The sequence below is a fragment of the Psittacula echo genome, assembly GCF_963264785.1.
Source record: "Psittacula echo genome assembly, chromosome: 11".
NCBI classification, from domain to species: Eukaryota; Metazoa; Chordata; class Aves; order Psittaciformes; family Psittacidae; genus Psittacula; species Psittacula echo.
Genome location: NC_137746.1, coordinates 16444238 through 16471736, shown reverse-complemented (window position 1 = coordinate 16471736; position 27499 = coordinate 16444238). Strand labels below are relative to the sequence as shown.

The 27499-nt window shown below is 37.2% G+C and overlaps 1 protein-coding gene across 1 annotated transcript in view; it reads left to right on the top strand.

Moving 5' to 3' along the window:
• Positions 1-409: 409 nt before the first annotated feature.
• RANBP17 (RAN binding protein 17) overlaps positions 410-27499 on the top strand; it is a gene marked incomplete at both ends in the record, with an annotated part of 158021 nt that continues 130931 nt past the window's right edge. Inside the window, 14 exons of the mRNA XM_080626945.1 lie at positions 410-502; positions 3235-3381; positions 4319-4409; positions 5644-5810; positions 8663-8728; positions 9261-9365; positions 11975-12140; positions 13754-13827; positions 14299-14418; positions 14661-14807; positions 15920-16092; positions 18676-18869; positions 22773-22878; positions 24483-24618. Coding sequence (XP_080483071.1) covers positions 410-502; positions 3235-3381; positions 4319-4409; positions 5644-5810; positions 8663-8728; positions 9261-9365; positions 11975-12140; positions 13754-13827; positions 14299-14418; positions 14661-14807; positions 15920-16092; positions 18676-18869; positions 22773-22878; positions 24483-24618 — 1785 coding nt within the window. The remainder of the gene's footprint in view (positions 503-3234; positions 3382-4318; positions 4410-5643; positions 5811-8662; positions 8729-9260; positions 9366-11974; positions 12141-13753; positions 13828-14298; positions 14419-14660; positions 14808-15919; positions 16093-18675; positions 18870-22772; positions 22879-24482; positions 24619-27499) is intronic.

Here is a 27499-nt window from a genome sequence, read left to right as displayed (position 1 = left end):
GACTCTGAGAGGAACATCAGCCGCCGCAACAGTGCCTCAGACAACGCAGGAGGAAAGGGGGCGGGAAACGGCCTCAGAGGACACTTGCTGAGGTGTTAATCGCTCCTCTGGAGTCCCCTGTGGTATCACTGGATCGGTGGCAGCAGGCTTTGGCAGTGCTGGAGAGGCCATTTTAGGCATTTACCCAAATAGTTGGCCACCAGGCATGCTACGTAAAAACGCTACTAAAACAATTTTAGTTATCACTCATACCCAAATGGCCTTTTTCTGTTTGTTTGGTTTTTATTTTTTTCTCTCTTTTTAAGCAGTGGCATTTCAGCAGTTATGCCCATCCTGTTGCTCTTGCATAGAGCTGGTGGAACTTTGTTGATAGAATGTTTTCAGCCTGCAAACGCCAATTAGAATCAAAATGTCTGTGGGAATTCGGCCGTGTCAGCAGAACTTTGATCAGGAACCTGCCTGGTTTCCTGCCAGTTTGCTTGGCTCCGTGGCTGCCTGCCTGGTGGGTTGCTGTGGAGCCGGGCCCCTGGCGTTCCAGGCCCTTGGTTCTTCCACAGGCTGGCAGGAGACCTGCCAGGGACTTGGGAGAGGAGGACCAGAAGTGTATGGAGAAGTTTATTTACTTATTCTTGAATATTATGAAAGTGTGACAAGCAGGTGGAAAACATAAATAAGTAAATCACAGTGTCTAACCTTTTTCATTAAGGTGTGAAGCTGTTTCTTGGAAAAAATTACACTTTGTGATCCAAAATGCCACTTACACAGGTCTGTTTCTACCCGTGACTTGCTTAAAACAGCCAATGTCTAACTGGAAGATGCTCTTCATTGACACAAGCGTTGTTTTCTGAGGAATCACCTTTCAGCTATTGATAAAAGTTTGAGTGAAGGAGGGATCTGAAGGCATCTGTTTAACGTGCAATAAAAAAGAGATAGTGACAGTCTTCTTTCTTGAAGAAAGTACATAATAAATGCAGAGCAAGTTTTTGACTTTCTGTTGGTTTCTCAGAGTATTTTCTTAATAAAGTTAATATCTATTGTGTAGCTGGGTTGCTGTTGTACACAAAATGGTTGTATTTGCTGATTTCAGGTTGTACTTTTTGATTTCACTACCTGAATCAAGGAAAATTGGCACGTTTCCTTGGTACTACACATACAGTATAACCCAGAGAACATCTAACAAGTTCCTTGGCAGTCTGAGCATTCTGAGTGCTTTGTGGTCATACCTCAAGTCTACCAATAAGAAACTTTGTTGTAACATTCTCCTGAGACCAACCATGTCCAGATAAAGTGTTTCAAAGTGCTGCAGGTCATCAGTCTCAATATCTGATAAACCAACTTTTCTCTGAAGATTGTAACCTAGGGTTTTTTTCAGGCTTGCTTTAAAAGTTCCCTCATTGTCACTCAGATAAAATGCTTCAGTTTTAACTTGTCAGCAAGAAGTTAATCCTGATCCTTAGCCTACATTTCTAAATTTTGGTGTACCCTTAATGTATTAACACAGTATGTTAAAGTGCCTGTGTTATTGAAATCCACCATCAATTCTTTGTGTATAAATGATTTGTTAGCCAGCTTATAAATTACTTGCTATTTTAATGATGACATACAGGCGATTAGACCTTGGTGGTTGTGCTGATATCCATCCCAGTTGTATTCTGGACTTTCTTAGGCTTGCTGCCAGGTTTGTCCAGACTTGAAAGTCAAATTTCAGATCACATATAGATGGGTCTTTAACTTTTGCTGTTCATGAGATGATAATTCGATTTATGCTTCTCAGATCATGTTAGAACTATTCCATTTTGGAAAGATGCATTCTCTGAAGGCTATCTTTGCTGGATGTCCTTATTCCCATCGTTTAGCCTGATTACATGGGGTTTATGGTTTTTTCCCCTGGTATGTGTGCTTGCATTTTATAAGTTAATTTTAAATTACTTTTCACTTTAATTGGCATGGCTCTTGCTTAATTTAAAATTACATTGCTGGGATTGTTACTTGTTCCTTATTTTTCCTTTACGCTCTCTGAACATAGTGGGGGAGAACCAAAACCAAAAGATGTCTCTACTAAGCTCAGCCTTTGAGGTATTTGATCAGTTCATTGCAGAAGCAAATGTGCTATTTCTTAAAATTTCTCCAAAGGAACAAGTACATTTCTCCTTTTTGACTGAAAATCAGGGACTCTTAAAATATCAGTATTACTGAAATTCAGAAAAAGCTGATTAAAGCCAGGGACTCCATATGCACAACAACAAAAATGGGGAAAAGGCCATGATGATGGTTTGGGGGGGTTTTGTCTCTAGGAAATGACATGCTTTGGTTTACAAAACCAAGGGTACTTTTGTTGCCTAAACACTGTTACTGTCTTGGATTTTTAAAGACATACTGGCATGCTAGACTGTGCTGAACCAGATCTTATGCCAAGTACAAAACATCTTTTCGGAAGGGCTAGTTAACAGGATTTCGACTTCTAAATAAGACTGGTCAAATACTGTGGTTTCTCTTTTCTTTCTAGGCCACACTCATGTCATGAAATATTTACTGGATACCCTCTAATGACGTGGTTGGTTCTTGCTGAGAGTCACACAGGCTTTGGGAGCCTGATGGATGCTAAAACTTCTGGTTTTGTAATGATGCCAAAACATGTTCAAAGGGTTCATCTGTCCTGTGAGAGTGGATTCCTCATGTAGGAGGGAGAGGTTCCCAGCATGCACCTTCTTTACCGCAGAGAATTTTTTCACCACCTTAGTAGAGAGGAATTTTAGCTTTTTTGCTATTGTAGTTTCACTTCCACTGATATTTGCATTAACAGTTATAGACAATTCTAATTTTTTCCAGATGCATTAATTTAATGAGTAATTACAGCTTTTAAAATGAAATTTGCCAGAAGTTTTCCAAAATAGCATAACTCAAACTGTTCACTGTGCTCTATCTTTACACCTGTCTTTGGAAAAGTGATGGAATTACCATCTAAAGACTCAGAAAAACAGGGGAATTGAACCGTATTAAGAAATACTTTGATAGCTGAGAGAATAAGAAACAGCAACTTAATTTTCAGTGTTACTTTTGGCTTTTTGTCACAGAAGGACTCCTATTTTTTTGTTTAAATTCAAATCAGCCGGAAAGCTTAACATAGGTAACAGTTCATGTTACTGGTATAGTATCTAGGTTTATAAATACTTCAAGAAATCTATGTGGTTGAAAATTCTTCATGAAAGTTTCAATTGTATTCTTTCCTAACAGAGTCTGGCAGAACTAGAAGTATTGTGTAGCCACCTATATGAAGGAACTGATCTAGCACAGCGAATGCAAGCTGAGAAAGTAGTCTTAGAGCTTATTGACAGCCCAGGGTGTCTTAGCCAATGCCAGCTTCTATTAGAACAAGGAACAGTAAGTATCTCGAGTGTTATCCATAAATGTAATTATGCTTGTGGAAGCTCACGTTTGTTTCTCAGTCGTGGGCCATTACTGTGTCAGAACAATTAAGGCAAAATGCTTTTCTCTTTTTTTTCTACATATTCTGTTTCATAAATGATTCTAGATTTTTTTTCGTTTGGAGGTGGTCTTTGTAGAAGTGACAGTGCCTTGTATTAGAGATGTCAGGGACAAAAAGGGAAAGCATTTTAACTTTCAGTACTTTCAGAAGGGTTGTAATCATCTGTAGAGCAGTGTCAGGAGACAGTGTGGTGTAAGCTGGTGCTTGAACATCACCTTGTTCTTGTTTCTGGCTATTAGCTACAGTGACAAGAAATAAAGTATTAAAAGAAAAAAAAAATCCCTGAAGTGCTTATCTGTTCTGTTGTCCGTTAGTTTAAACCATTCTCTTTTAACTCTAGATAAAGTGATAGGCGAGTTGATTCTTATTTGATAGTCTAAGCTAAGTCTAATACAATTCATGCTGTGTGTTTCAGATAATTCAAAAAGAGAGAGAAATAAAAAGAGGAAACATAAAAAAATATCTTTAATCCAGGGCTGGACCTATGATAATAATCTCATGATTCTAAATTATCAAATGATTTAAAAACAGGCTTCAAAACTAAAGAACTCTACTGAATAGTGAGGTTACTTTAGATGAATGGTTTACAACAAAAGAGATGATTATTTTAAGTCTCCACTTTTTTGTTAGTGTTTTGTAATTTCGGTTTGTTGAGAACGAAACAAAGATATTACTAAATTAAATCTTTTAGAAGTTTTTGGCACCCAAAACATACGTAACTAAAAATCTGGTAACCAGTCCGGTCTGTTGATTATTTATCAGATTTTGACTTATTGTCCCTGACTTTAATTAGCCACTTATTTAATAGTGTTTTTTGATGTGCTTTTGTAGACATCCTATGCTCAGCTTCTAGCAGCAACGTGCCTGTCTAAGCTTGTAAGCAGGGCATCTCCATTACCGGTCGAACAAAGGATTGATATTCGTAAGTAATGTTTGTGATTCAAATTTCATTATATAAGTTGGATCTAAAACTTCATGTTAGCACAGTAACCGCTTGGTGGATAGTCTGTTTTTTCTCTAGTTCTTGCCATTTACCAAGCCTGTTATAAATAAGGTAGTCATTGTGAAAGAGTGAGCATAAAGGTGATTGAGAGATGTTTCCTCATTTCTCTGCAGTTAGCTCACAAATAACATTTCCTATTTTCAAAATTAAAATAAATGCATTAGCTCAGATTAATTCCTGTTTTTAAAAAAAACCTGATTTTTTCACGATAGGCTTTGTACTTATCCCACAAGATGCTGAAGTGATCTAGTACATAAAGGATCTATTTGTAAAGGATATATTTGTAAAAGATCAAAGTTGCAGATACTGTTAGTACACCTGCCAGTCACAGGTAACATCGCTCATGATCAGCTCTTAACCTTTGTAGAAATCATGCCAGGGCAGGTTCCTACTTGCAGGATTAAGATCCTACAAGCTTCTTATTTTTCAGAATCTGTGTTAAAGTCATTGCTATATCCTAAAAGAGTAAGCAGGTATGTTAGGTCTTTAATAGTGAAAGGCTTTGCTTGAGGAGCATACGATTCAATTTGGGTTTTTAGCACATCTGCACTGTTGTATCAGTTCTGTGGATAGTAGTACTCTGAAATGCGTGGCTGAGGGTCAGCCTGTTCTGATGAAAGATTTCAGTGTTCTGTTAGGTAAAAATTAACTTGAATCAGCTTTAATTGTACACATTTGAACAGCTTTTGAAACAGGTTAGCTTCCTTCTAGTTAGAGAGGAATTTCTGCAGCTGCAGTGTGCGTTGCTTAAAGGGATGTTCTAGGTTGAATTGAGAACATTCAGCAGGAACTCTTGTCTGAAAACACTTTGTGTATCTTGAGTTGACTGTGAGAGCTGCTGTTACATAGTGAAATACTCAGTCCTCAGTGTATAGGTCCTTAGTGAAAAGTTACTCTGTTTTACCTGCCAGAGTTCTCTGAATTCACAACCTGTCATCGCATGTGTCCTAGAAAAATGATGATGTATGTAATGTGCTTTGTGTTACTAAATGTTGAGCTGTATTTAATGATTTGGCATAACTTACAGTTGTTATATATAACTATAAGACTATAGCTTTTAAAAAAAATCCATACTTTGAGTTTCTGTTAGAACCATTTAATTAATTTATTTTCAGAACACTTTTGTTGCTGATTATAAAATGCTTCTTTACAGGAAATTACATTCTGAACTATCTAGCATCTCAACCCAAACTGGCTCCTTTTGTCATCCAGGCTCTTGTTCAAGTCATTGCTAAAATTACGAAATTAGGATGGTTTGAGGTACTAAAAGATCAGCTCATCTTCAGAGACATTATTGCTGATGTAAAAAAATTTTTGCAGGTAGGAAACAGTCCTTCACTTCTGCCATTTTTTTCTGTTTGGACCTCTTCCTTTTTAGTGATTGGCATGTTGTGCCATTTGGGTGGGAAAAGTGTGAAGTGCATTGCTTAAAATAGATCTCCCTGCAGTGAAGAACGAGCGTGGGTTTGATATTGTGAGCTTGTGGGGTTTGATGCCTCGCAATGTTCATAGTGCTGTCATGGTTTTTGTTCGTTTTCTTTCTTCCAGAGCACTTTCTCGTAGTGTGATTGTAAACCATCAGTCCTTGTTGTCAAGCCATTCTGTGTATTGCCTTTTTGTTTTCTACTGATGTGGAGATACATTTCTGATAGTGTTAGCTCCAGTTATCTTGTTGCCTGGTACTCGCTCCATCTGAAGAGTGAGACTGTCCAGGGTTTTAAAGCATGAGTCTGATTGTTATTCTTGTAATAATGACTGCTAAAATTGTGCCAAACTGTTTGGTTGTAGGACTGTATTTTTTCAGGTGCCTGTCATGAATGAGAAAGACACCCTTAGGACACCAAACAAGTTGTTGGAGTGTTCACTGTTACAGTCTTACATTGTTGCTTTTTGTATGATTAGTGGGACTGCACCTGCAATGTAATGCTTAGGAGAAGTCACTTTACATTCCTTTCTCTGAAGTTACTGAAGAAGGCTTATGTAAAAGTAGAACTTAAGTACACAAAATTACAGGACAGTGTACTTGTTACGTGGTTGTGGTCCTTGTTTGCCCCATTTCTTTTTCACTTAATGAGAAATTAATGCCTTGTATTTGTGTGCATGGGCAGTTAGGCACCTGCGTGTATGTGTGTTCTCTTTCCATACGTGTAAAGAAGAGTGAAAATTAAAAAATAAACCAAAAGACATTCTGCCTCTCCTAGGATTATAGTGTACAATACAGGGAGATAATAATTTAGAGTGTTTTTATAACTTTACCTATTTTAGCATATGTATTTAAATCTAAAATAAGCACATTCTAGGTAGGGATATGGGAAAGTTTAGGGGGACAGATCACTCATCTTCCCTCTCCAGTAATTGGATGAGGCAGGAATGTTCTTGTTTTATATTTCTTTCCACGTTATTTCCTGTTTCCACACTGCACTCGTCACTGTTAGAAAGATATGTTATAGGATAGGAAGATGATCTTGGTACGTAGAATTTGAAAATTGGAAGTAGTTTACTCTAATGTCAGAGTGCAGTCATTTCCTGTGGACTGTTCACTTTGCAAGTTTACAGGTCAAATCTGGTGTAAGCACCATCAGACACAGTGGCTGAAGATAGAGGATATATAGCATCTTCTGTGGAGTAAGTTTGAAGAAAGTGGTTGACTGTCATAGGTTATTAGCCAGACTTGGTTATTTCATACATTTAACATGTACAGAAAGGTTCTTAAAAGGTTTTCTGGAAGATGTTTAATGTGCTTTTAGAGTTTAATACAGCTTAATCTTTCTGAGTGTCTGTGTGAGCATAAAGCCTAGTGCTTATTTTGAGGAAAAAATAATCAGGAAATTTAAGCTATTGGGAAATTTACTTCCAAAATAATCTATTATGTATGTGTGTGTTGGTGATCCTGGCAACTCAGCAAGAAGATAGGAAGTTTATATTTCTTGCCAATAAATTTCTGATTTGTTTTTCCATCTTTGTTTATAATACTGCTGAAGTTAATGTACTTTTTGAGTTACATTGGGAATGTCTAATAAAAGATAAGTTGCAATATTCTGTTTATTAAAAACAAACTCACATATGATTCTCCACCAGTTTGCAGTTATTTTTATGAATGTACTGTAATTGGATTTTGCATTTATTATTAAACTGATTGCAATGTGAGTCTTAAGTGTAGCTCATTAAAAGTTGATATTTAAACACAAAATTTAGCCTCTTAAGAGATTTCTTTAGTTGAATTAATAATTCCTGTAGAAAAGAAAATTAAGCCATAGATCTACTAGTGAATTAAATTTTAGATAAAAATGTAAAAAATAATCCCTAAACAATACTAATATCTGTTAATAATTAGCATATGGTAGTTTCAAATACATATGCATTAGTATTCCAGTTTAAAGTTCGTCCACTATGAATTTGAGTGTGATTTAATGTAGGAAAATGGGTTAGCAGCTAGGACGGCAGTTCTGTTCCCAGCTACTTCATAAGTGTCACCACACAGCTTTTCACACCTGTGGGAAAGGGGGGGTTGCATTTGCCATGTCTGTAGGCTGGTGTGATGTAAGGAACGTTCATATAGACTATTTTAAAAATGTGAAATGTAAAAGGAAGTTCTGTTCAACTTAATGGAACAGGGTGTTTAATCTTACTGAATGCAGAAAGGGCAGCAACGTAAATGTTGCCTGAGAGTTCTCTGACATTTTGTCTATTGCTTTGTAAGTTGAACTTTGGGTGAAGTTGCAAAAATGAGTGTGATTGTGACAAGTATCAAGGAGATTTTGACAAGGATGACATTGGTTTTTGGATGCTTGGGGAGCTGAGCCTGCAAACTGCAGCTGTGAAAGTAGACATTAAGAGATCTTCCCCCTGACTCAGTGACAAGCCCTAATTGCAGTTGGTTTTAATGGGCTACTCACAATCTTATTTTCAGATGGGCTTTTGTTAATCACACAATTCTTAAATCATGATAATGTTTTTTTTCAGAGCTACACAGGAAGTTTGAAGGTCTAGTTCTACTGATGTTGATAGAATTTGGCATGAAAGCCTTCTAAACAGCTTAGGGTATCTCAGCCTAAAAATTTTTCTTGATCCTAGAAATGCTGGAAAATAGAAAATTGTCTGATTCTAGAAATGTTGAAAAACACTAACTACAAGCTGTGATGTTTGAGCATTCCTGTCTGCTTTTTCTGTAGGGCACTGTGGACCATTCTGTAATAGGAGTAATGATTCTCTCAGAGCTGACTCAGGAAATGAATCTAGTAAGCATGTTTGTTGGGGTTTATTTTTTTCCTTCCTCAAGGGGTGTATGTATTGCTCAGGAAGCAATGTGTTGAATGTTTCTGCCCTTCAGAAAAATGGCTGGAGAAAGATTTCTTAGACATGAAGGGATTAATACATACCCTCCTCCCCCTATCAAAATAGAAAGACAGACTAGAAATTCATGGTGCAGGGATTCTGCCTGTACCAGATACCCTCTATCAGGTATGGCATGTAAGTTTCTTTCATCACAGTCACTAGAACTGGTAAAGCAAAGCGAGTGATCAAATTCAAGTATTTCTGCTAATGATATTCTTTTGCCTACATCTTAACCTGAGGAAGTGCCTCAGAGCTTTCCATCCAGATACACAACCTTGAAGGATAAAAACAAAGGACTTCAGGAAGCTGTCAATAACTGTATTTAGTGCTGGACCATAATTTTAATTTCTAGTGTCAAATAGTGTCTGACAGATATATCTGTCATAGTTATGGCAAAGAAGGGAGTATTGTTTATTCTGTCCTAACTTTTCTTAGGTTGATTATTCGAGACCTTCAGCAAAACATCGTAAAATTGCCACCTCATTCCGTGACACCTCTCTAAAGGACATACTGATGCTTGCATGCTCACTTTTGAAGGAGGTGAGGCTCTTTATAATTGCACCTAAATCATTAACATCATAATTGTCCCAGTTTGAGTCCTTAATCTTTTCTGAGTTTAGGAATTCTGTATTTAAATGGATTATATGACTCAACTGACTGAAAGCTCAACTGACCGAAAAATTACAATCCTCCTTGTGTGTCTGTTGCTGTCTCTCAGTCTTTCTGTCTGTGCTCTCTCTTTTTATATCTTGCCATAAAGAATGAAGTACCTAAATTCTGAGCTTCTCTTCTTTTTTGATGTATTTCTTGATTGCATCTCAGTTTTGTTGGGTCTGCCATCTCAGTATTTGCTAAAACATTGTTTATTAAACTAGTAGCGACCAAGAAGACGGACAAATGCTCTGTCTTGTGGTATGGCAGCACAGTCCAATCTGGCCAAAGTGGTTTTCTCCTTCACTAGTTCTCTTAACCTCTCTGTAGCACCTCCTCGACAGGAGGTGGTGAAGAACTGCACACTGTAAGCTAGGTCTCTCAGGACCAGGTAGGTTGAACTAAGATCAAGGCTGGAATTTGCACTTTCCCTTTTGTGTTGATTGAGGCCTTCTATAGCAGTGGAATTGGCACCACGAGGTGCCATTCTAATTCTCTTAAGCTCAAGAAACTCTTTGCTTTTGAGAGCAGCTTATTTTTTAAATGTTGCCTGATTTCTATTCTTTGACACTTGGGAGTGCTGAAAAATCAAATGAGTTGGGTGTTGAAATTCGGATGCAGGAGCTTAAGCTTAAGCTAAGAATTTAAACACAGATGCTGTCTCAGTGGATCACTGGATAATGGTTACAATTATTTTTTTGGCTAAAGGAATAATTCTCAAGGTTGAGAGTTGTGACTTGAGTTACTGCTCAAAAAAAACAAGAGAAACTGTGTTAACTTACATTTCTTTCAAAGTATGTTTTTAGTCTAACTAGCATGTTTTACCTCACATTGGCAGTCAGTTTAAATGGCATGTGTGGTCAGCTACCAGTGCTCAGATGACAAGCAGTGTATTTATTTAATATATAGAGCAATTAAATAGTGTGTTAACCCTCACCTCTGAAGGGGGAATGCTCTGCTGATGTACACAGGATGTTTTAAATCAGTGTTGGGATTGAACATTAATGGAGAAATCATATATAATTTAAAAGACTTGGATATTTTGGAAGAATGTTCTTAGAGATAGTAAACCCCATTCCACAAAACAATAAATGTAAGTGTGAGAACCTATATCCTGCAACAAGGTTCTAGCTTTCTTGAAGATCAGCTCATCAGCAGGTGCTTTCTTAGTCTCTCATATGTTGAAAGGTTTGTCTGAGTAACATCACACAGCTTTCCAGACAGAAGCATAAGAAAATTAGAATTTGTATCTTTATAATGCCAACTTCAGTAGCGAAGGCTGGGTTTAGAAATATTTTGGTGTCTGTAGTACACTGAAAAATACACTCACACAACGAACTAATTCCACAACCACTAATTCCACAATTAACAAATGTGGAATCACTAAAATAATCCCAAGAGGTTAAACATTACTGAGAAGATTGGTGGCAAAACAGGTTCTGTTCATACAAGACGTACTAAAATGCAGTGTTGATTTCAAAGCTAAATTCATAATTTAATGTCAATTCTAATGTGGTGCAAGAGTTATTATCAAGTTAATGAGGCATCTGATGGCACACAGTTGATTTAAATTCCTGTCATCAGAATTTAAAAACTTCCTGTTAATAAACCTGAGATGTGACTTTGAATTTAAATAAGGAGCAGCTAAACTAGATGGAGTTGTTGCATTTGCATTTATTTACTGTTTTTCTAGACAAAATTATGTCAGTTTTTTATGTTCACAATCTGCATCAGGGATGAGTGAATTTGAGCTTTGTTTTCAGTGCTATTATATTGTGGATGTAATCTTGAGGTAGTAATATCTTCAAGCTAAAATGTTTTTATAGAAGGGGATGGATAAAATGTGTTCTCACAGTATGTTGAGTATAGACTTCAAAATTCAGACAGCTTGTTTAGCTTAAAGTACCTTTTTTTTCTGACACTACAGGGGTTATAAAGCAGCAGAAGCAGTAACAGCAGTTTATACAGATGTTGTAAATAGCTACGTTTAGATTCCAGACTGCTCATTTCATTGTTTTTTTAAAGCCACCTTTTTCTAGACTTAGAAAAGGAACAGTTTAGCAGCCTGGACATCAAACTGAAAAATAACCAATTGTAGAGGTATTTTTTACCCATATGATGCATATAATCTATACTCCCCGCTGGTCAGGAGTAACTGAAGTTACATGACACCTTATAGTTTAATTTTTGCAGTGAAGTTAACAGACTTTTAACAAACAGTGTTGGTGATGTGCTGAGTTTTACCTAGAAGTATTTTATGCAAAAAGATTATTTCACCAAACTTCGTAAAATTTATAAGTCTGGGAGCTTTAGCGTGATGTGGAAGATGTCTCTGAGGTAGTAATAATAATTTATTGTTGAAGGATTTATTTTTTTCTCTTAGTATGTGCTCTCTTGCTTTGAACTTTGCAGTTTTATATCCAAACATTTTCCTTTTCAAAACTATTTTTAAGGCGTGTTCTGTGCAGGTGACCTAACAAGATTTCTTTTCTCTTTAGCTCTTGGCAAAACCTTTAACCCTTCAGGACCAACGGCAACAAAGTCTAGCAATGCAACTTTTGAAGCTTGTACTAAACTGTCTTAATTTTGATTTTATTGGAAATTCAGCTGACGAATCTGCAGATGACCTGTGCACTGTACAGATTCCAACAAACTGGAGAACAAGTAAGAAAGGGCCATAACTGTTAGTCTGAAATTTATATCCAGTGGATTGTATAACTGCTTTTGTCACAGGACGTGCAAATATGAAATAATTTTTAATGTGAAGTAGATTTTTTTCATAGTGAGTTGTTTGTAAACCTCTTCTCTTATTTCTATCCCACTTGTCCTATTGTTACTTTTACAGAAAGAAATAATAAACGTAGTCTGTAACATAAATATTCACAGTAAATTAAATTCTTCTAATTAGACACTGAGTGCTATTCTCATTCCTGGCTTGAGCACCTTGAAGAAGTACTGCAGTTGTAGCATGTCTGTTTTCCCTTGTCTTCTTCCTGATGAGAAAACTGTGATAATCGTGGTTTAGTGTGCTAGTATGTGTTCTAGTATGTGAGCTTGTTAATGGAGGCAGCAGGAGGATTGCATCTTGGTTCTTAGATTCTAGAGCTTTGACTTCCTGGGTTATACAGTACAGATGGTGGTCTAGTGTAAGTATGTCTGTGGTGGTCTGACCCTGGCTGGAGGCCACATGCCCCCCAGAGTCCCTCTGTCACCCCCCTTCTCAGCTGCACAGGGAAGAGAAAATGCAGCAAAAGGCTCGTGGATTGAGATAAAGACAGGGGGAGGTCACTCAGCAATGGCTGTCATGGGCAAAACAGACTCGACTTGAGGAAATTAATTTACTACTGGCTAAAATCAGAGTAGGGTGATGAGAAATAAACCCAAATCTTAAAAAAACTTCCCTCCCCCTCCCTTCTTCCCAGGCTCAACTTCACTCCTGTATTCTCCACTTCCTCCCCTTCAGTGGCACAGGGGCAGGGAATGGTGGTTGTGATCAGTTCATCACACGTCTCTGCTCCTTCCTCCTCCTCCGAGGAGGGTTTTCCCAAGGTTTTAGTTAAGATACTTCAAATTGGCCATGAAGGGATCTCCCTTTGGTCATTAAACATAGAGAAAGCCTAAAGGAGATTAAACTTTGTTATGTGAGGCTTTATTTTACACCAGTCTTCCTATGAAATAATGCTTATAAATGGAATAACTTTGAAATATCACTTCGTTTGTGAGATTTATTAATTGTGAATTATTGGTGAACTTCTACTCTGTTGTTACCCCTTCATAAAGTGTGGGGTAGTGTTGTAGTTCATTTGCATTGTGGTTTGTTTGATGTGATTCCTCAGTATATTGGTAGCTGTTTAAAGCATTTTCTTCTGTTTATCAGTCTGTAGACTTCAGGATAGTCTTTGGAACTTCTGTTAAAAACTTGTCTTTTTTTAAATACAGACTAAACTAATCCTTAGTATCTGGAACCTGTCTTGTCTTAGTGTGCTACCGTAGTAACCTGAAGGAATCAGTTTACCTGCATCTGTTACAAACCTGACAAAGTATTGCATCATCAGTAAGGGAAGTATTCTTTATGAGCTGTAGCACAGATTAAATGTGATAAAAAGAGTATGGTGCTTTGATATTTTACAGTGAACTAATTAATGCATTCATTTGTTATTTATTCTCAGTTACAGTGATACCTCTTACTGTTTTGGTTACAAAGAAGATGATACAGTTAAAATAAAAATAATTACTGCTTGTAGAGTATGTTAAAACCAATTTCTTTTTTTCCATAGTCTTCCTGGAGCCAGAGACCTTGGACCTGTTTTTTGATTTGTATCATTCCCTTCCACCTATGCTGTCTCAGTTAGTAAGTGAAACTCAGTGATTTACAAACATGTAATGACGGAAAATAGTCTTTTAACAGCTATACTTTGTACAAAAGACTGTTTTATTCCTCGCATTAGCATTTTATGAGTTCTTGTGGCTCAGTGCCCAGTCAAAAGTGTCTTTTCTTTCAACTTCAGCCCCAGTTTTCATTTCTGAATCTGAAAGCATCCAAATACCTCCTCCCCCAGTTCAGCATTACTCAGCCACATAGAAAACATCCACCTGATGATTTTGATGAAGTCAGAAGCTGTTGTAAAGGGGAATTTTAAAACTGAGCCACGTCAGTGTTTAGTGATTGTATAGACATTGCTGCAAAAATAATCTTCAGCTGCAGAATGTACTACAGACAGCAATGGGATGGATTGCTCTAAACCCTTAAGATATATTTATTCTGAAAGTTTAATTTTTTTTTAGTCTTACAGTATTTTTTTTAATTATTATTATTCTTTAGGCACTTTCTTGTTTAGTGCAGTTTGCTTCTACAAGGAGATCTTTATTCAGCAATCCAGAACGTGCCAGATATCTTGGTAATCTGATCAAAGGAGTGAAACACATCCTGGAAAATCCACAGGTATCTCTTTAATTTTTATTTGATTTATTTGAAATGCTAAAACATTGTGGATTTGTTGTTCCCATTACAGCCTTCATTAATATACTCAATCGATCAAAACCACTTTCAGCCAGATACCTGTTTGCTCAAAACAGAGCAAAATGCCTATACAAATAAAATTGGCACCCAGTTAGCAAGACTGCTTATACAATTTCTATTAGATTAAACTATTAACTTCTAAAACATTGCTGCTTTTTATTTAGGGTTTATCTGATCCTGGTAATTACCATGAATTCTGTCGATGTTTGGCTCGGCTAAAGACCAACTATCAACTGGGAGAGCTAGTAATGATGAAAGATTACCCCCAAATCATCCAACTTATAGCAAATTTCACTATTACTAGCCTACAGGTAAGAATATATACAGATTTGGTTTTGACTCTTGAATGACAAAGAGGACTGGACCTGGTTCTCTGTGGTGTTTGTGAGGAGGTGGTGATGCTTGTCTTTACGTGAAATGTGTTTTGTCAGAGGTGTAACTCGGATGTAATCTAAGTTCTCTGGAACTGGTTCCCACTCTTCTGATGCAGTTTTGTAATGAGAGCAGTTTTAAAGAAAAGAACGACAACTGAAGCAGGGCGTAGATGAATGTTAATCCTTCAACCTTAGTTCTTGCCCTCAAAAAACAAAAATCCAACATACTACACCCTTTATCCAACCCTAAAATACTTAACACCTATGCTCCCATGTAGACTTTGAAGTGCCTACACTGACTAGGTTCTTGAGTTGTGCTTTTGTCCATGTATATATATGTTTATACGCACACAATTGCCTGTATGCTGAGCTGTTGAGTGCAAAGTTCCCATCCGAGCTAAGATTCAGAAGCTGCATGGAATAATGGCTACATTTTTGTTGGACCAACATCTGTTATGAGGACACATATCGCATGGTCAAGATTCTCACAGTGTTAAAAATGTTACAGATTTGTTTTTGAATTACACCATGATAGAGTCATGCACTGTTTGAGTAATAAAAAAGTTGTTATTTTAGCATTTCCTCCAGAGTCCTTCTCTGGTCTTCAGGGTAACAGCCGAAGATAGTGACCTTCAGGAGAAGATTTTGACCTTTGAATTCCTGAGTTGTCAATGGCAGCTCCATAAGCTTGGAAGAGAAAAAAGAGTTGAGATGCATTTTAATTCTTTACAGTTCCCTCTTAGGTGGCTCTGGACAGTTTCTAATTCCACATTTAGAATTTCTGAATGGCCCTTTTATAGCACTTAAATCTCACTGTGCACTGTTTAAGAATCTAGGCCTAGGTCTGAGTCTTGGATTTTACTTAGAGAAGGTAAGAGTGCCTGAAAGTAATGCTGGATCTCATGTATGCCATAGTATGTCTCAGTTCTGATTGGGTCCTTCAGTAGCTATGTGAATGAATAAGACTACTTTAAATAAAACCATCATGTTTCACAGCTAAAATTTCACACTGGGATGCTTTAACAGAAGTATGTTTTATTTTCTTATAGCACTGGGAATTTGCTCCAAATAGTGTTCATTATTTGCTAACTCTGTGGCAAAGAATGGTAGCATCTGTTCCTTTTGTGAAAACGGCAGAACCCCACCTCTTAGATACATATGCACCCGAGATAACAAAAGCTTATATTGCTTCTAGACTGGAATGTGTTCCTGTGGTTATAAGGTAAACTTTAAAATTATAATGTGGAATGTTTAATTTTCTGATTTGTTGGCATATTATATTTTGGTTCTGTTTAAAATGGAAGCACACTGGTTCTGATTACCGTGGTGATTTCTTTAGCTGATCTTAGTTGGCTGATATAATTTTACTCATTTTGCTTATTAAATCTAGGCCAAAATCAAATGTAAATTCTAATTGCTTTTCCTTTCGTGGGCCTTTGTGTTTTGAAACAAGCCTATTCCCCACACCCCTTCTTTTTCAAGGCTATCTAAATTAACTGTATTGTGACATGTTTTCTGAGTGAATCACTTTCTAGGGCCATGGAGGGTAGAGTGATGGGGGAAAGCAGATTGAACCGCATGCACGAGAAAGGATGAGACCGAATAGAACAAGCTAGTGAGTGGCAAGATCGAAAGTGGCCAATTTAAAAGTTCTTCTCTCAAATCTTCTTTTTAATAGTTTAAATAAATGACCTTGTAGTCCACAATATAATATAGCACATAAGAAAAAAGCGTTTAGATTGCTAGAAAGGATTTAGTTTTCTTCAAGGGCTTTTATGAATTCCTGCTGGTAGGATCTCCACAGTCTACAGGACTGCAGAGTAAGTCACATCTGCTTTTGCTTTTCAGTTTTGCATTACTGAGATTATGTTATTTGTTCAGTTTATGTGAGGAAGTACATTCAACTTTACCATTATTGTCCTTTTTGTCTTATCTTGGCGAAAATCTCGTGTCTGCAGATTACATCATTTGCCATCTTACTGTTTAGTAACTAAGCTGGAGTTGGTGTTATTTGCCTTACGTTACCACCATAGGTACATTAAAGGCTGACTTCCTTAATGGCTCAGAATCGTGAGCTTCACTCTATTGTCTCAGGACCAAGAGCTCATAGTACCTAGGGGAGCTTCCAGTGTTCCGGTGCTAGGACAGAGACGGAGAAGCAGCTGATTGCGGATGCAGTGAGTTTTCATGAGCCTTCTTTTAGCAAGCCTACAATTCTAGTGGCATTTTTAAGTTATCTTCTCTGTTCAGCTTTTCTGTAGTGGAATCTCAGGGTTGAACCTTAAATCTCAGCTTTTTTCTCTACTGAGTGGTACATTCCACATCACCTTCCAGACATGAAGCACTTAGTAGGGCTGAACTGCTGAGTCAAACCATCTGGCATGACCAGATCCATTGAAATGAGCTGTTGTCTTCATCAGCACTGAAAATTCAGTGTCTTTGGCACTGACGAGAGATTTCCTGGATGTCCTTGGTACATTTTGGAGAAGCAAACTGTCTAATCCATGAAAAAAGCCAACAGGGACACGATGAGGAAAGTACTGATCTTCTTTCTACCAGTCTGTCATTCTTAAGACAGTCTGTGTAATGCTGTTGGTATGTATCCATTCCTAGCTCTAGGTGATTAGTATACCACTGTTGTATTGTCTTATTCTCTTATGTGATGAAAATCCTCACCTGTGGCTTTTTTCTACACAGCAATATCAAATGTAGACTTTAACATCAAACATCCAGACCATTCTTGAGAAACATGAGCTGTCTGGGAGTCAGTTTCGTAAGACTACTTACGTTTGCTCAAAGGAGATGAACTGGTATCTTTGCAAACGAATCCTGTTTTCCGGAATGACCATTTTTCTTACAAACCAGTCAATAGCATCACCCACCATTCAGAAGCCCTACAGGTCCTTCAGACAGAGAAAGAATTAGCTTGGAACAACAGAAGGAAAGTTACTTTTGGCTTTTGGAGGGTTTAAATAGCTATTCTCCCTTTCAAGTAAGGGTGAGTGAGGAGGTAATGATTCTTCTTCAAAGGGTCAGTGAGAGGATGCTCTTCTACAAACTAGAAGGAGAACTTTCATGTCAGATATTTGTAAATACCTGAGGAGAGGTCTGTGTCAGCCCATCCTGGACTCCAGAATTTTCAGCTGCTGTTTATCTTTTGGAGTTTGATTGTTAGCACTGTTAGCTTTGTTAGCTTTTTGGATGTTACTGTTATCTGGAGATTGACTGTTGCCTGTGCAGTAAAAGGGTAACCTTCTGATGAATGAACCTTTCCTACTGTGGCTTGTGTAATGAGTATAGTTACATTTTATAGCAAGAGCTATTGGTCTCGTTGTTATAAACATTCTTTAGGGTCACAGCTGGTTTATAGCAGGATAGATTTACAAAGCAGTTGCATGGAACTTTAGTGAAGCTTGCTTGTTGTTGTTTTGTGGTCTTGTGCTTAATTTGATGAATATATAAAATCCATTTCTACTAAGTATTCTGTTCTTTCCTCTCATCATCCTCTGCAAAAGATGCTGCTTGTTAATAGTCTAATGTTCTTTCTGTGTTCATACTGCCAGCCTCATCTCCTCTCTTCTTTGCTTTTTAAAACGTGTTACGAGGAAGGCACAAATAATGTAATGTTCTGTTTTTGTGTGGATGTGGATGGGTATGTAGTAGAATGAGACCTTATGTCTGCATGTTGTATTCACCAGCTGTTAAGGCTTTTATAGTTCAGCGGTTCAGTGTCAGTGGTACAAGGTCTGGATGGGAAAAGAGCTGTTAAGGAATAGTGGCTGATTACTTTTTATCTCGATTCCAGAGATGGCTTAGAAGATCCACTGGATGATACAGCTACAGTATTCCAACAGCTGGAGCAACTGTGCACAGTGAGCAGGTGTGAATACGAAAAGACCTGTACATTTCTTGTGCAATTGTTTGACCAAAATGCACAAAGCTACCAAAAACTATTGCACTCTTCTAGTAGGAATCCATTAGAAATCACAGTTCAGGAAGGTTAGTATTTAATTTAATTTTTAGATTGTGTTTTATATGCAAATAACCATATACTTGCATATGAAAAGGAGCAGTGATCTTACAGCAGATATAACAAGACTTTTTCTCAATCTAGAAATTAATGATCCGAGTCTGTACATTGGCAGTTGTTGGTGTGTTTTAGCATGCTGTTACATCTTCAGAGTATAGGCGTGAGAGCTGTAAAAACTTTTAATTGCTGAAAATCAACATTTTAGTGCCTCAGGTGCCCTCATGGGAACCAGCTGCAACTTGATGAACATTTTTTGCAAATGAAGATGCTAACTTGCCGTCTTTTTACATCTATGTATCTGTAAAAATTGATGTAAATTCCTTAATCTATTTTATACGGCTCTGTTATAATAAATTACCTAATTTTCAAGAAACTCAAGTGATTTATTGTAGTGTAAGTTGTAAAAATAATAAGTATTTTTTATATCTTTTTTCATATACCTATTTTGGTCCTCTCTGTGTCTCACTTAAACTGTCTTTATAACTACTGGCTCTTTCCTAATATAGTTATCTTATGGCTGTTGCATCTTTACATGGATAAATGGTGTTATTTTGAAAAGGTGAGACAGGTTACTGCATAATACAGCTGTTTCTTTGCATGCCATTAAATGTTCATGATTTATTTTGCTGTTCTTTTGTTGAGTTTTAATATGCTGGTTTTCTTCTATGTAGGAGCCATTTTTTCACTGATTTCTATAAAACCTTCTACTTCTCTGTTTTATGAATCCCACTTTCTTCCATGCACCCATCAACTTTTATTTGGGAGACCTTTCGTTACTGACCTGATCTCATTGACCAGCTGCAATCTGAATTTCTACTCCATTCCCCAGACCTGATGAGGCAGAGGGAAACAATCAGCCAGAGTCTGTCAGTGTCAGTGCTCTGGGGGTTGCCCTCATACCTCAGAAAACATTTGATGCAGTTTGCATGCTGTGTTTCTTTTCTGCAAACTAAACATTTGTGCTCCTATTTAACAATAACTGTTACATCCCCAAGATATACATGGTTAAATTTAGATGTTTAATGGTATTTAATGTTACAAAGTAAGTTAATGTAATATTAAGATCTCATTTTATTATACTGTCTTGCTCTCTGTATCAATAATGATGTGGTCATGGTTTACTAAAACAATAATCCCCAAGAAATGGGTCATTAACAGCAGTTAATGATTACTTGTGATCCATGATAATGACTGATTTCTTTGGGATTATTGCCGTTATAAACCATAATTACAGATTATTACAGCAATAATTATTTTCTAAAAGAAAAGATGTTGTCTGTCTCAGTAATTGGAAAAGCAAATGCACTGGAAATTTTAAATAGTGAAGGTATAAAAAAGGGAAAGAAGTCAGACCTATGAATTGGTATTGTGCAAAGAGGAGAAGGCTACCATCAGGAAAATAAGTATGGATTTAAAAATGAGTTACTGCAGTTTGTAAAAAGAAAAATAGGGGTTTTATTTTTAAAAAGGCTATTGGCCAAAGCAGTGGTTCTGCTCTTTGAATCAGCTAGCACCACACACAGTTGCTTTTTGATACCATCCTCAAATGGCCATTCTTTAGTAGCTGTTAATGCTAAATTTATTTGAGCATTGTCTGTCCTCTTTGACGCTTCAGCTTCTTGCCATTTTGCTAATGATGGTGCAATCTCTTAGCAGCTGTTGGTACTGCAACCTGTAGTGTGTCTGATGGGGTTTTCCTTCAAAGTGTCCTGTTTGTGAAGAAGCACAGGGAAATTGAAACAGGGAAACATGTTGGTTGTTGGATAGCTGGTACTGTCCTTCCACATTATTAGGACTGGAACAAGAACAATAGGACAAGATATGTAAAGATTTCCTCGTATGTTGTGTCATGTGTCAAAAGTCAATGCTTGTTCTCTGTTAGAGATCTCAGACTATTACATATTCATGTGGTATATTTAAAAAATAGGACTGAGATTTAAGATAAACCTGAATGCTTTCCTGCACTTGTATTGAAATCATCTGCATGTTATTCCATACTCTGTATTATCTTTTTGTGTACATTTGATCTCAGCATCTTTTTTTATGCATAGAACACCCTGTACTATATACCTCTGACTGAAACAGAATTGCTTATGATGTATAGTCACCAGATTCAGACCATGAGGATACTGGAACACCTCAGAACTCCTTGAAGGAGCTTAGGAAGTAAAGTATTAAGTGCTCTCTCAGTTCCATGTTGTCCGAAAATACATCACTGCAAATATGAGGAAATGAAGTTTAATGTTACATAAATGAAGGCTAGTTTATCAGATTTGAAATAATCATGAAATAAAACCTCACGACTTCTGGTAGATACAGTGCATGTCCTGATACGTATGTAGAAATGCTCACAATAAAATAACTGATTTACAGTCATAGCATGACCTCATTTGTTTATCTGTAGTTTATCCTTTATGTTAAACTTCAGAATGAGTTCGGAAGACAATTTATTCATCAGGGTATTGTCTTCACTCTTGTAAGTTATCGTGTCATCGCTTGGAAGAATTCTAGTAATGAGGGCAAGACACCTCAATATCTCACTTATGGAGTAACCAAGTTGTCTTTGCTGCATTGCTATTTTCAATCAGTTTATTTTGATTTATTACAAAGTATATTTTGCTAAGTGAATATTGAATCTAAAAGTAGCTTTACTGTGGTATAGTCTCAATGCATTTCAGTTGAGGAAGAAACCTTTAGTGGTATCCTGAAGTTTTAACAGGTCTGTATGTTACCTTGCTATTCAGTTCTTAGTTTTGATCGTATTTTAGGGAAAAATACTGCATCTTTCCTTGGAGAGAATACCATTAGTTACTGGATTTACAGCTTAAAAAGCTGAGGCAGGAATTGACATGGCTTGAGTTGGGTATTAGTAGGTCAAATTTAAAGGGGCTAGAGACCAGAGAGCCAGAGAGGCTAAAACAATCCCAGTTCTGCAGTGTGGCAGTTATTTTCCAGCAGAGAGGCCTAAAGAATTTCTCTGAGCTCAGTGTTTGTAAGTTGAGTTCTGTATTTATAAAGCCAGATGTCAGAATTTGAAAGCCTGACAAAACACGCCATGTACACAAACTCAGAGTTATTTATAGAACCTTACAGAAGTTAAGATCTTTACATTGTATCATAGGATCATAGAAACATAGAATAGAATCATAGAATAGAGTTGTATTTTAATTGATTCTTGGCCTGTGGATCCTGTAAGTGACATAATGGAAACTGACAGCTAAATGATCTGGAAGATGGAAGGCGTGACAGCATGGATTGAAAGGGATGAGCTCTGTCTTTCAAACCCTTTTAAAAACAATCCAAAGAGACTTTCAAAACTCTGTGGTTGTTCACAAACTCTTCTCTTGAAGAATATAGCTGAGTTACAATTATTTTCTTATGTGCAGATCACTTTAGATAATAGTTTAATATTCCCAAGTGTTCTTTATTTGAAATAGAACCAAGTAGATTGGAGTGAGTCTCAATTGCTTTCTAATACTATGATACGGAGATGAAACAGTCTCGCTGCACATAAAATTGTTCTATGCCTAAAGTAACCTATGGCAGGCAAGCGAAGATGGAAGATTAATTGTATGTCTAATTTTACCAGCTGAGTTTGCTTAATTTGTATTAGGTTAATTCTTTTGTGATTTATTTATTAGTGTGTCCAGATTAATAGGCTGTTCTACTTTATCTGTCAGTTCAGCTCAGAATTTTTTATTAGTTGATTTGTCTGGGTAGGTTCTAACTCTGGTAAAGGAAGAAACCTAACCATTCTCTTGACAGCATCCTGCAGTCTGATACCATATAGAACTGCTGATTCCTTATGGAAGTGTATTGTACTATTGTACTGGTTTATAATCACTAACTGTTCCTCTTTCTTTTAACGTTAGGGCGTCTGGCATGGCTTGTCTATTTTGTGGGTGCTTTTGTGGGAGGCCGATTAACATACACTAGTACTGAGGAGCATGATGCTATGGATGGAGAGCTGTCCTGTCGGTAAGTATGGCTTGATTTGAATTCTTTATTTTGCTCTTTTTTAACAAGATTTAATATCAGCAAGTATTTTGAATTTAAATGTCTCAATTTTTGTCCAGTTCTTGGATGGTGGGTGCCAAAGGACTATACTGACTTTCTGTGGTTTTAGACCAGTCCACTGGCTTTGACCCCTCCTGATTCATCATCCTAAGCAGTGAAGTCATTAATGCAATCATTTCAAAACTACATTTCAGATGAAGGGAAGAGGATTAAAGGCAAATATGTCTCTTATTATAAACAATGTGTAGATATGCCCGTGTAGATACCTGTTTTCCTCTGTTACAATTGTATACAAGTGTTAATTTTATTAGTTGTGAGTTACGGCTATTATTTTCTGCACTACTTCATTTACATTAATTATCGTGGGTAAAGAATTGCAGAGGAACTGCTGATCAAACACTGAAAATTTACACTTCTTTTTAGACTAGAACTTGTTAAAAAAAGAAGGCTCTAGACTTAAAAATGTTCATGCTAAAGTTGTCCTTCTGCAAGTTTTACGGCAAGGGGTGAGCTAGGGGTTGTTGTGAAGGACATCTGTGTCTTGTGGCAAACTCAAATTAAGTGGCAAACACTTCCTAAATCCTTGTTTTCACCCACGAGTGTGATAAAAAAGGTGTGCACGTTCAATCCTTGTATTTACATCCACTAGCTAACACATGAAAAAGGATGTACGATTTAGAATTGGATAAAAAGCTTTACATTTTCTTCTTTGTTTCTTGCCTTCCTAATCTACCCTGGGGCTCTCTGGTGTTTGCTGTCTTCCACTATGTTTTTATTAAAAGTGAGAGGTTTTAATATACAGGCTTACAGATGAAGTAGCTACTGACTTCTAATCCAGTGACTGTGCATTTCAGAATTGGGAAAAGGTGAGAGTAAGTTTTTAAATTGTTAGGGAATTAGGATTTCAAGGAATAGGTGGCAGAAGAACACAGGAAATTAAATAAAAGAATATTCCATTATAAAAAAAAAGGTATTACATTTTGTTCTTAGCTGCCATAGGCTGAAATTCATTCTTGGAAATCAGTCCTAGTAATATGGAGATATATGCATATGAAGTAAGGATTTAGGTCAGAAAATACATGTTCGGATATTTTAAGAGAGACAGAAGTGGGAAGAGGTGAGGCAGACAGTGCGTTATGCATATGTAAATTTATTTCCAAGTACAGTAGTTTCAGTTTCCAGGGAACTTGAACAGCTCTTACCTTGCACTTACAGTTTGAGACCCTTGCTTCTCCAGTTTCTTTGTTTCTTTCACCATGGAATTGATGCTCTGAGAAAGAAAAAGCATTTGACAAACTCACTGTGGTATAACGTACGTATCTGAGAAAATTTCAAGTGACAAAGTAATTAGAAAAGCATTATGTTGATGTTTATGTTGCATAGTGGTCATTTAGCATAATTAGCATCTAACCAAACAAAATCCTAGAAGAAACTTTGGCAAACAAAAAATGGTTGATAGGTTCCTAAAGAAATCAGCTGTGACAATATAATATGATATAATATAATTTAAGAATTCTTCCTGAAAATTGTGGGGTTTTTTTTTTCTTTTTTTTGCTGTCACAAAGAGTTTTTCAGCTGATAGCTTTGATGGATGCCCAGTTACCGCAGTCCAGTAATGAAAAAGTAGAACTGGCAGTTCTGTGGTTCTTGGATCAGTTCCGTAAAACGTATGTGGGAGACCAGCTTCAGCCCAACTCAAAGGTAAGAGTTTGCTGTAAACCACTACCTTTGAAATGAAAAACCCTGTGCAGAAATTCACCTGCCAATGCATCTTACACATAAAGGCTTCTGAGCTTATCTATTGGCTGATTTGCTAGATGGAGAGATAGAGGAATAGATAACTTATTAATGTTTTGCTTATCTGAAAATAACTTATTCATGGATTGTTCATTGACTTCCTGCAGTATATGCATTTGAGTTTGGTGTGCAAGGAGTTAATATTTTAACAGCTATGTTCATTAAACAATTTTAGGTTACTTTGCATTTCAGTTTTTTATTTCAAGCATTTAGCTGGGTTCTGCTATATTGTGTTATATTTCACAGCTGGGTACACAAGATTTATTCTTTTAATAGTTCTCTTCTTTTGACAGTTACTCATTTATGTGGTTTCCACTGTATTTCTCACATTACTTGGCTTTTCTGCATTTTAAATGGGGAAGAGGGAAAAGTAAAATGCATTTTTGAAGAAGCAGCAGTTAATTCACCTTAACTGTAGGGGACAATCATAATATAGATGTTATAAAGAGAATGTCAGTAAGATGAGATCAATTGATCTTGAGAAAGACTGAAAGAATTCTGTTGGAGCCCCAAGCAAATCTTTAGCAAGAATTGTGACAGTGACTGAGATTTGGTTTTACTTGTGTAGTACTCTATCCTTGCTTTCTGGTGAACAGTCCCAATCTCCAGAACTCTTTTATCCCTTCAGGTTTGAACTGTACTGCAACTTTATTGAATTGTTCCTCACTTAATATTAAAGTTTTACACTATATGGAATTACTTTTTCATTAAAGCAATGTGTTCCTTTCAATTGTCAAAGCTGATTTTTTATTTTTAAATATGGGGCACTGCTCTAATGCTAAGTAACACAACGTACACAGTAAAAACATACTCATGATATTTCTGCTTGCAAAATTCCTGCTGATGGCAATTCAAAGGCAACATGGCTGTAGAGTAGTTGTTATTCTGATCTCTAATTCTTGGATTATGTTTTCTTTTGATCTGATTTTGAGCAGTTTGATTTCACTTTATATTCTGACTAATTGATGTATAACTGTGGAGGACCACTATCAATGTATAGTATGCTATACAGATTTTCATAGGAGGTTGTATACCCAAGCTTTTGATGTCCATCCTTACAGAAGGCTAGAAGAAGCACTTGTGTTTGGGTGAAGCAGCAAGCAGGAAACGGAAGTGCATTATTTATACTTAATCACTTGGAGCTCTATTGTCAGTAGAAAAAAATGTGAAACTTGACCATTTGCCAGCTACACCAGAGTTTCTCCAGCTCAGCTGTGTTCTGAGTGATTGTCATGCTTTAAACCCAGCCAGTAGCTAAGCCCCACAGAGTCACTTGCTCACCCCTCTAGTGGAATGGGGGAGACAATTGGAAAGGTAAAAGTGAGAAGACTTTGTGGGTTGAGATAAAAGCAGTTTAACAGGTAAAGCAAAAGCCATGTGCACAACAAAGCAAAACAAGGGATTCATTCACCACTTCCCATGGTCAGGCAGGGTTTCAGCCAACCCCAGGACAGCAGAGCTCCAGCACACCTAGCAGTGACTTGGGAAGACAAGCACCATCACTCCTAATGTCCCCCCTTTTGTCCTTCTTCCCACCTAGTTTATCTGATGAGCATGATGCCATATGGCATGGAATATCCCTGATCCCAGGTGTCAGTTGGGGTCAGCTGTCCTGGCTGTGTCCCGTCCCAACAACTTGTGCACCCGGAGCCTCCTCACTGGTGGGGTAAGGAGCAGAAAAGGCCTTGACACTGTGTAAGCTGCTCAGCAGCAGCAAACACAACACTGTGTGATCAACACAGAAATCCAAACACAGCCCCATACTAGTTACTGTGGAGAAATTTACCCCAACCTAAACCAGCGCAATAACCCTAAGACTGCCTGTGCAATTTTGTTGTGTGTGGCAGGTTAAATGGTTAATTACTGAGTAAAATGCTGACTCATATTTCCATTTGACCTACTGAAGAGCACTTTGAACAGAAGGAATTAACTTTCACTGAAAGGACATGGGGGAAAACTGTGGATGAATTATGAAAAGGGTTTTGTGATGTTTAGTTTTGTTGTTTTGATTTTTCTCTCTGCCGTTGTAGGTGGACATGAATCAAACTAGTAACATATCATCATAGAATCCCAGACTGGTTTGGGTTGGAAGGGACCTTAAAGCTCATCCATCCAACCCCTTGCCATGGGCAGTGACACCTTCCACTAGAGCAGGTTGCTCCAAGCTCCGTCCAACCTGGCCTTGAACACTTCCAGAATCATATTCTGTATATTTACTGCCTCTGCTTGTCTTGTATGTGTCTTATATGTAACCAGACTGGGAAGTGGAAATTTTGCAAGGCTGTCATGGTGTTCAAGGGGTGTTTCTAAATTCTTGCTCCAGTCTGGCAACTTCAAAGTTCATTGCAAATGCATTTTCAAACTGTGTTTCCTTTGTTGTTTTTTTTTAATGGCTTGATTATATTGCCTACCCATATAATTTAGTTTGCAGCCAAATTTCACTTTCTTTTTCATTTTGTTCTGGTAGGCCTGATACAACAGCCTCTCATTTGCATTGATAGAATCCCATGGTTGGTATGACGTTATTTCACCAGATCTTATAACAAGAGCTGTGTGTAAATGCATCGGAGCTCCCAGTTCTGGTGTGTCTGTTTGGGGCTTTTTAATTTTTAATAAAACCAAATGAGATGTTTGTATACAGTTTACACTTAAGAGGAAGGCAGAAGACAGTACTTGTATGATTCCTCTGGTTTATCCTGCTGTAGCAGCAAGTATAGCAGCAGATGGCATTCTACCCTCACAGTTGTAAATCCTCTGATACTGTGTCTCGCTGGCAGCTATCTAC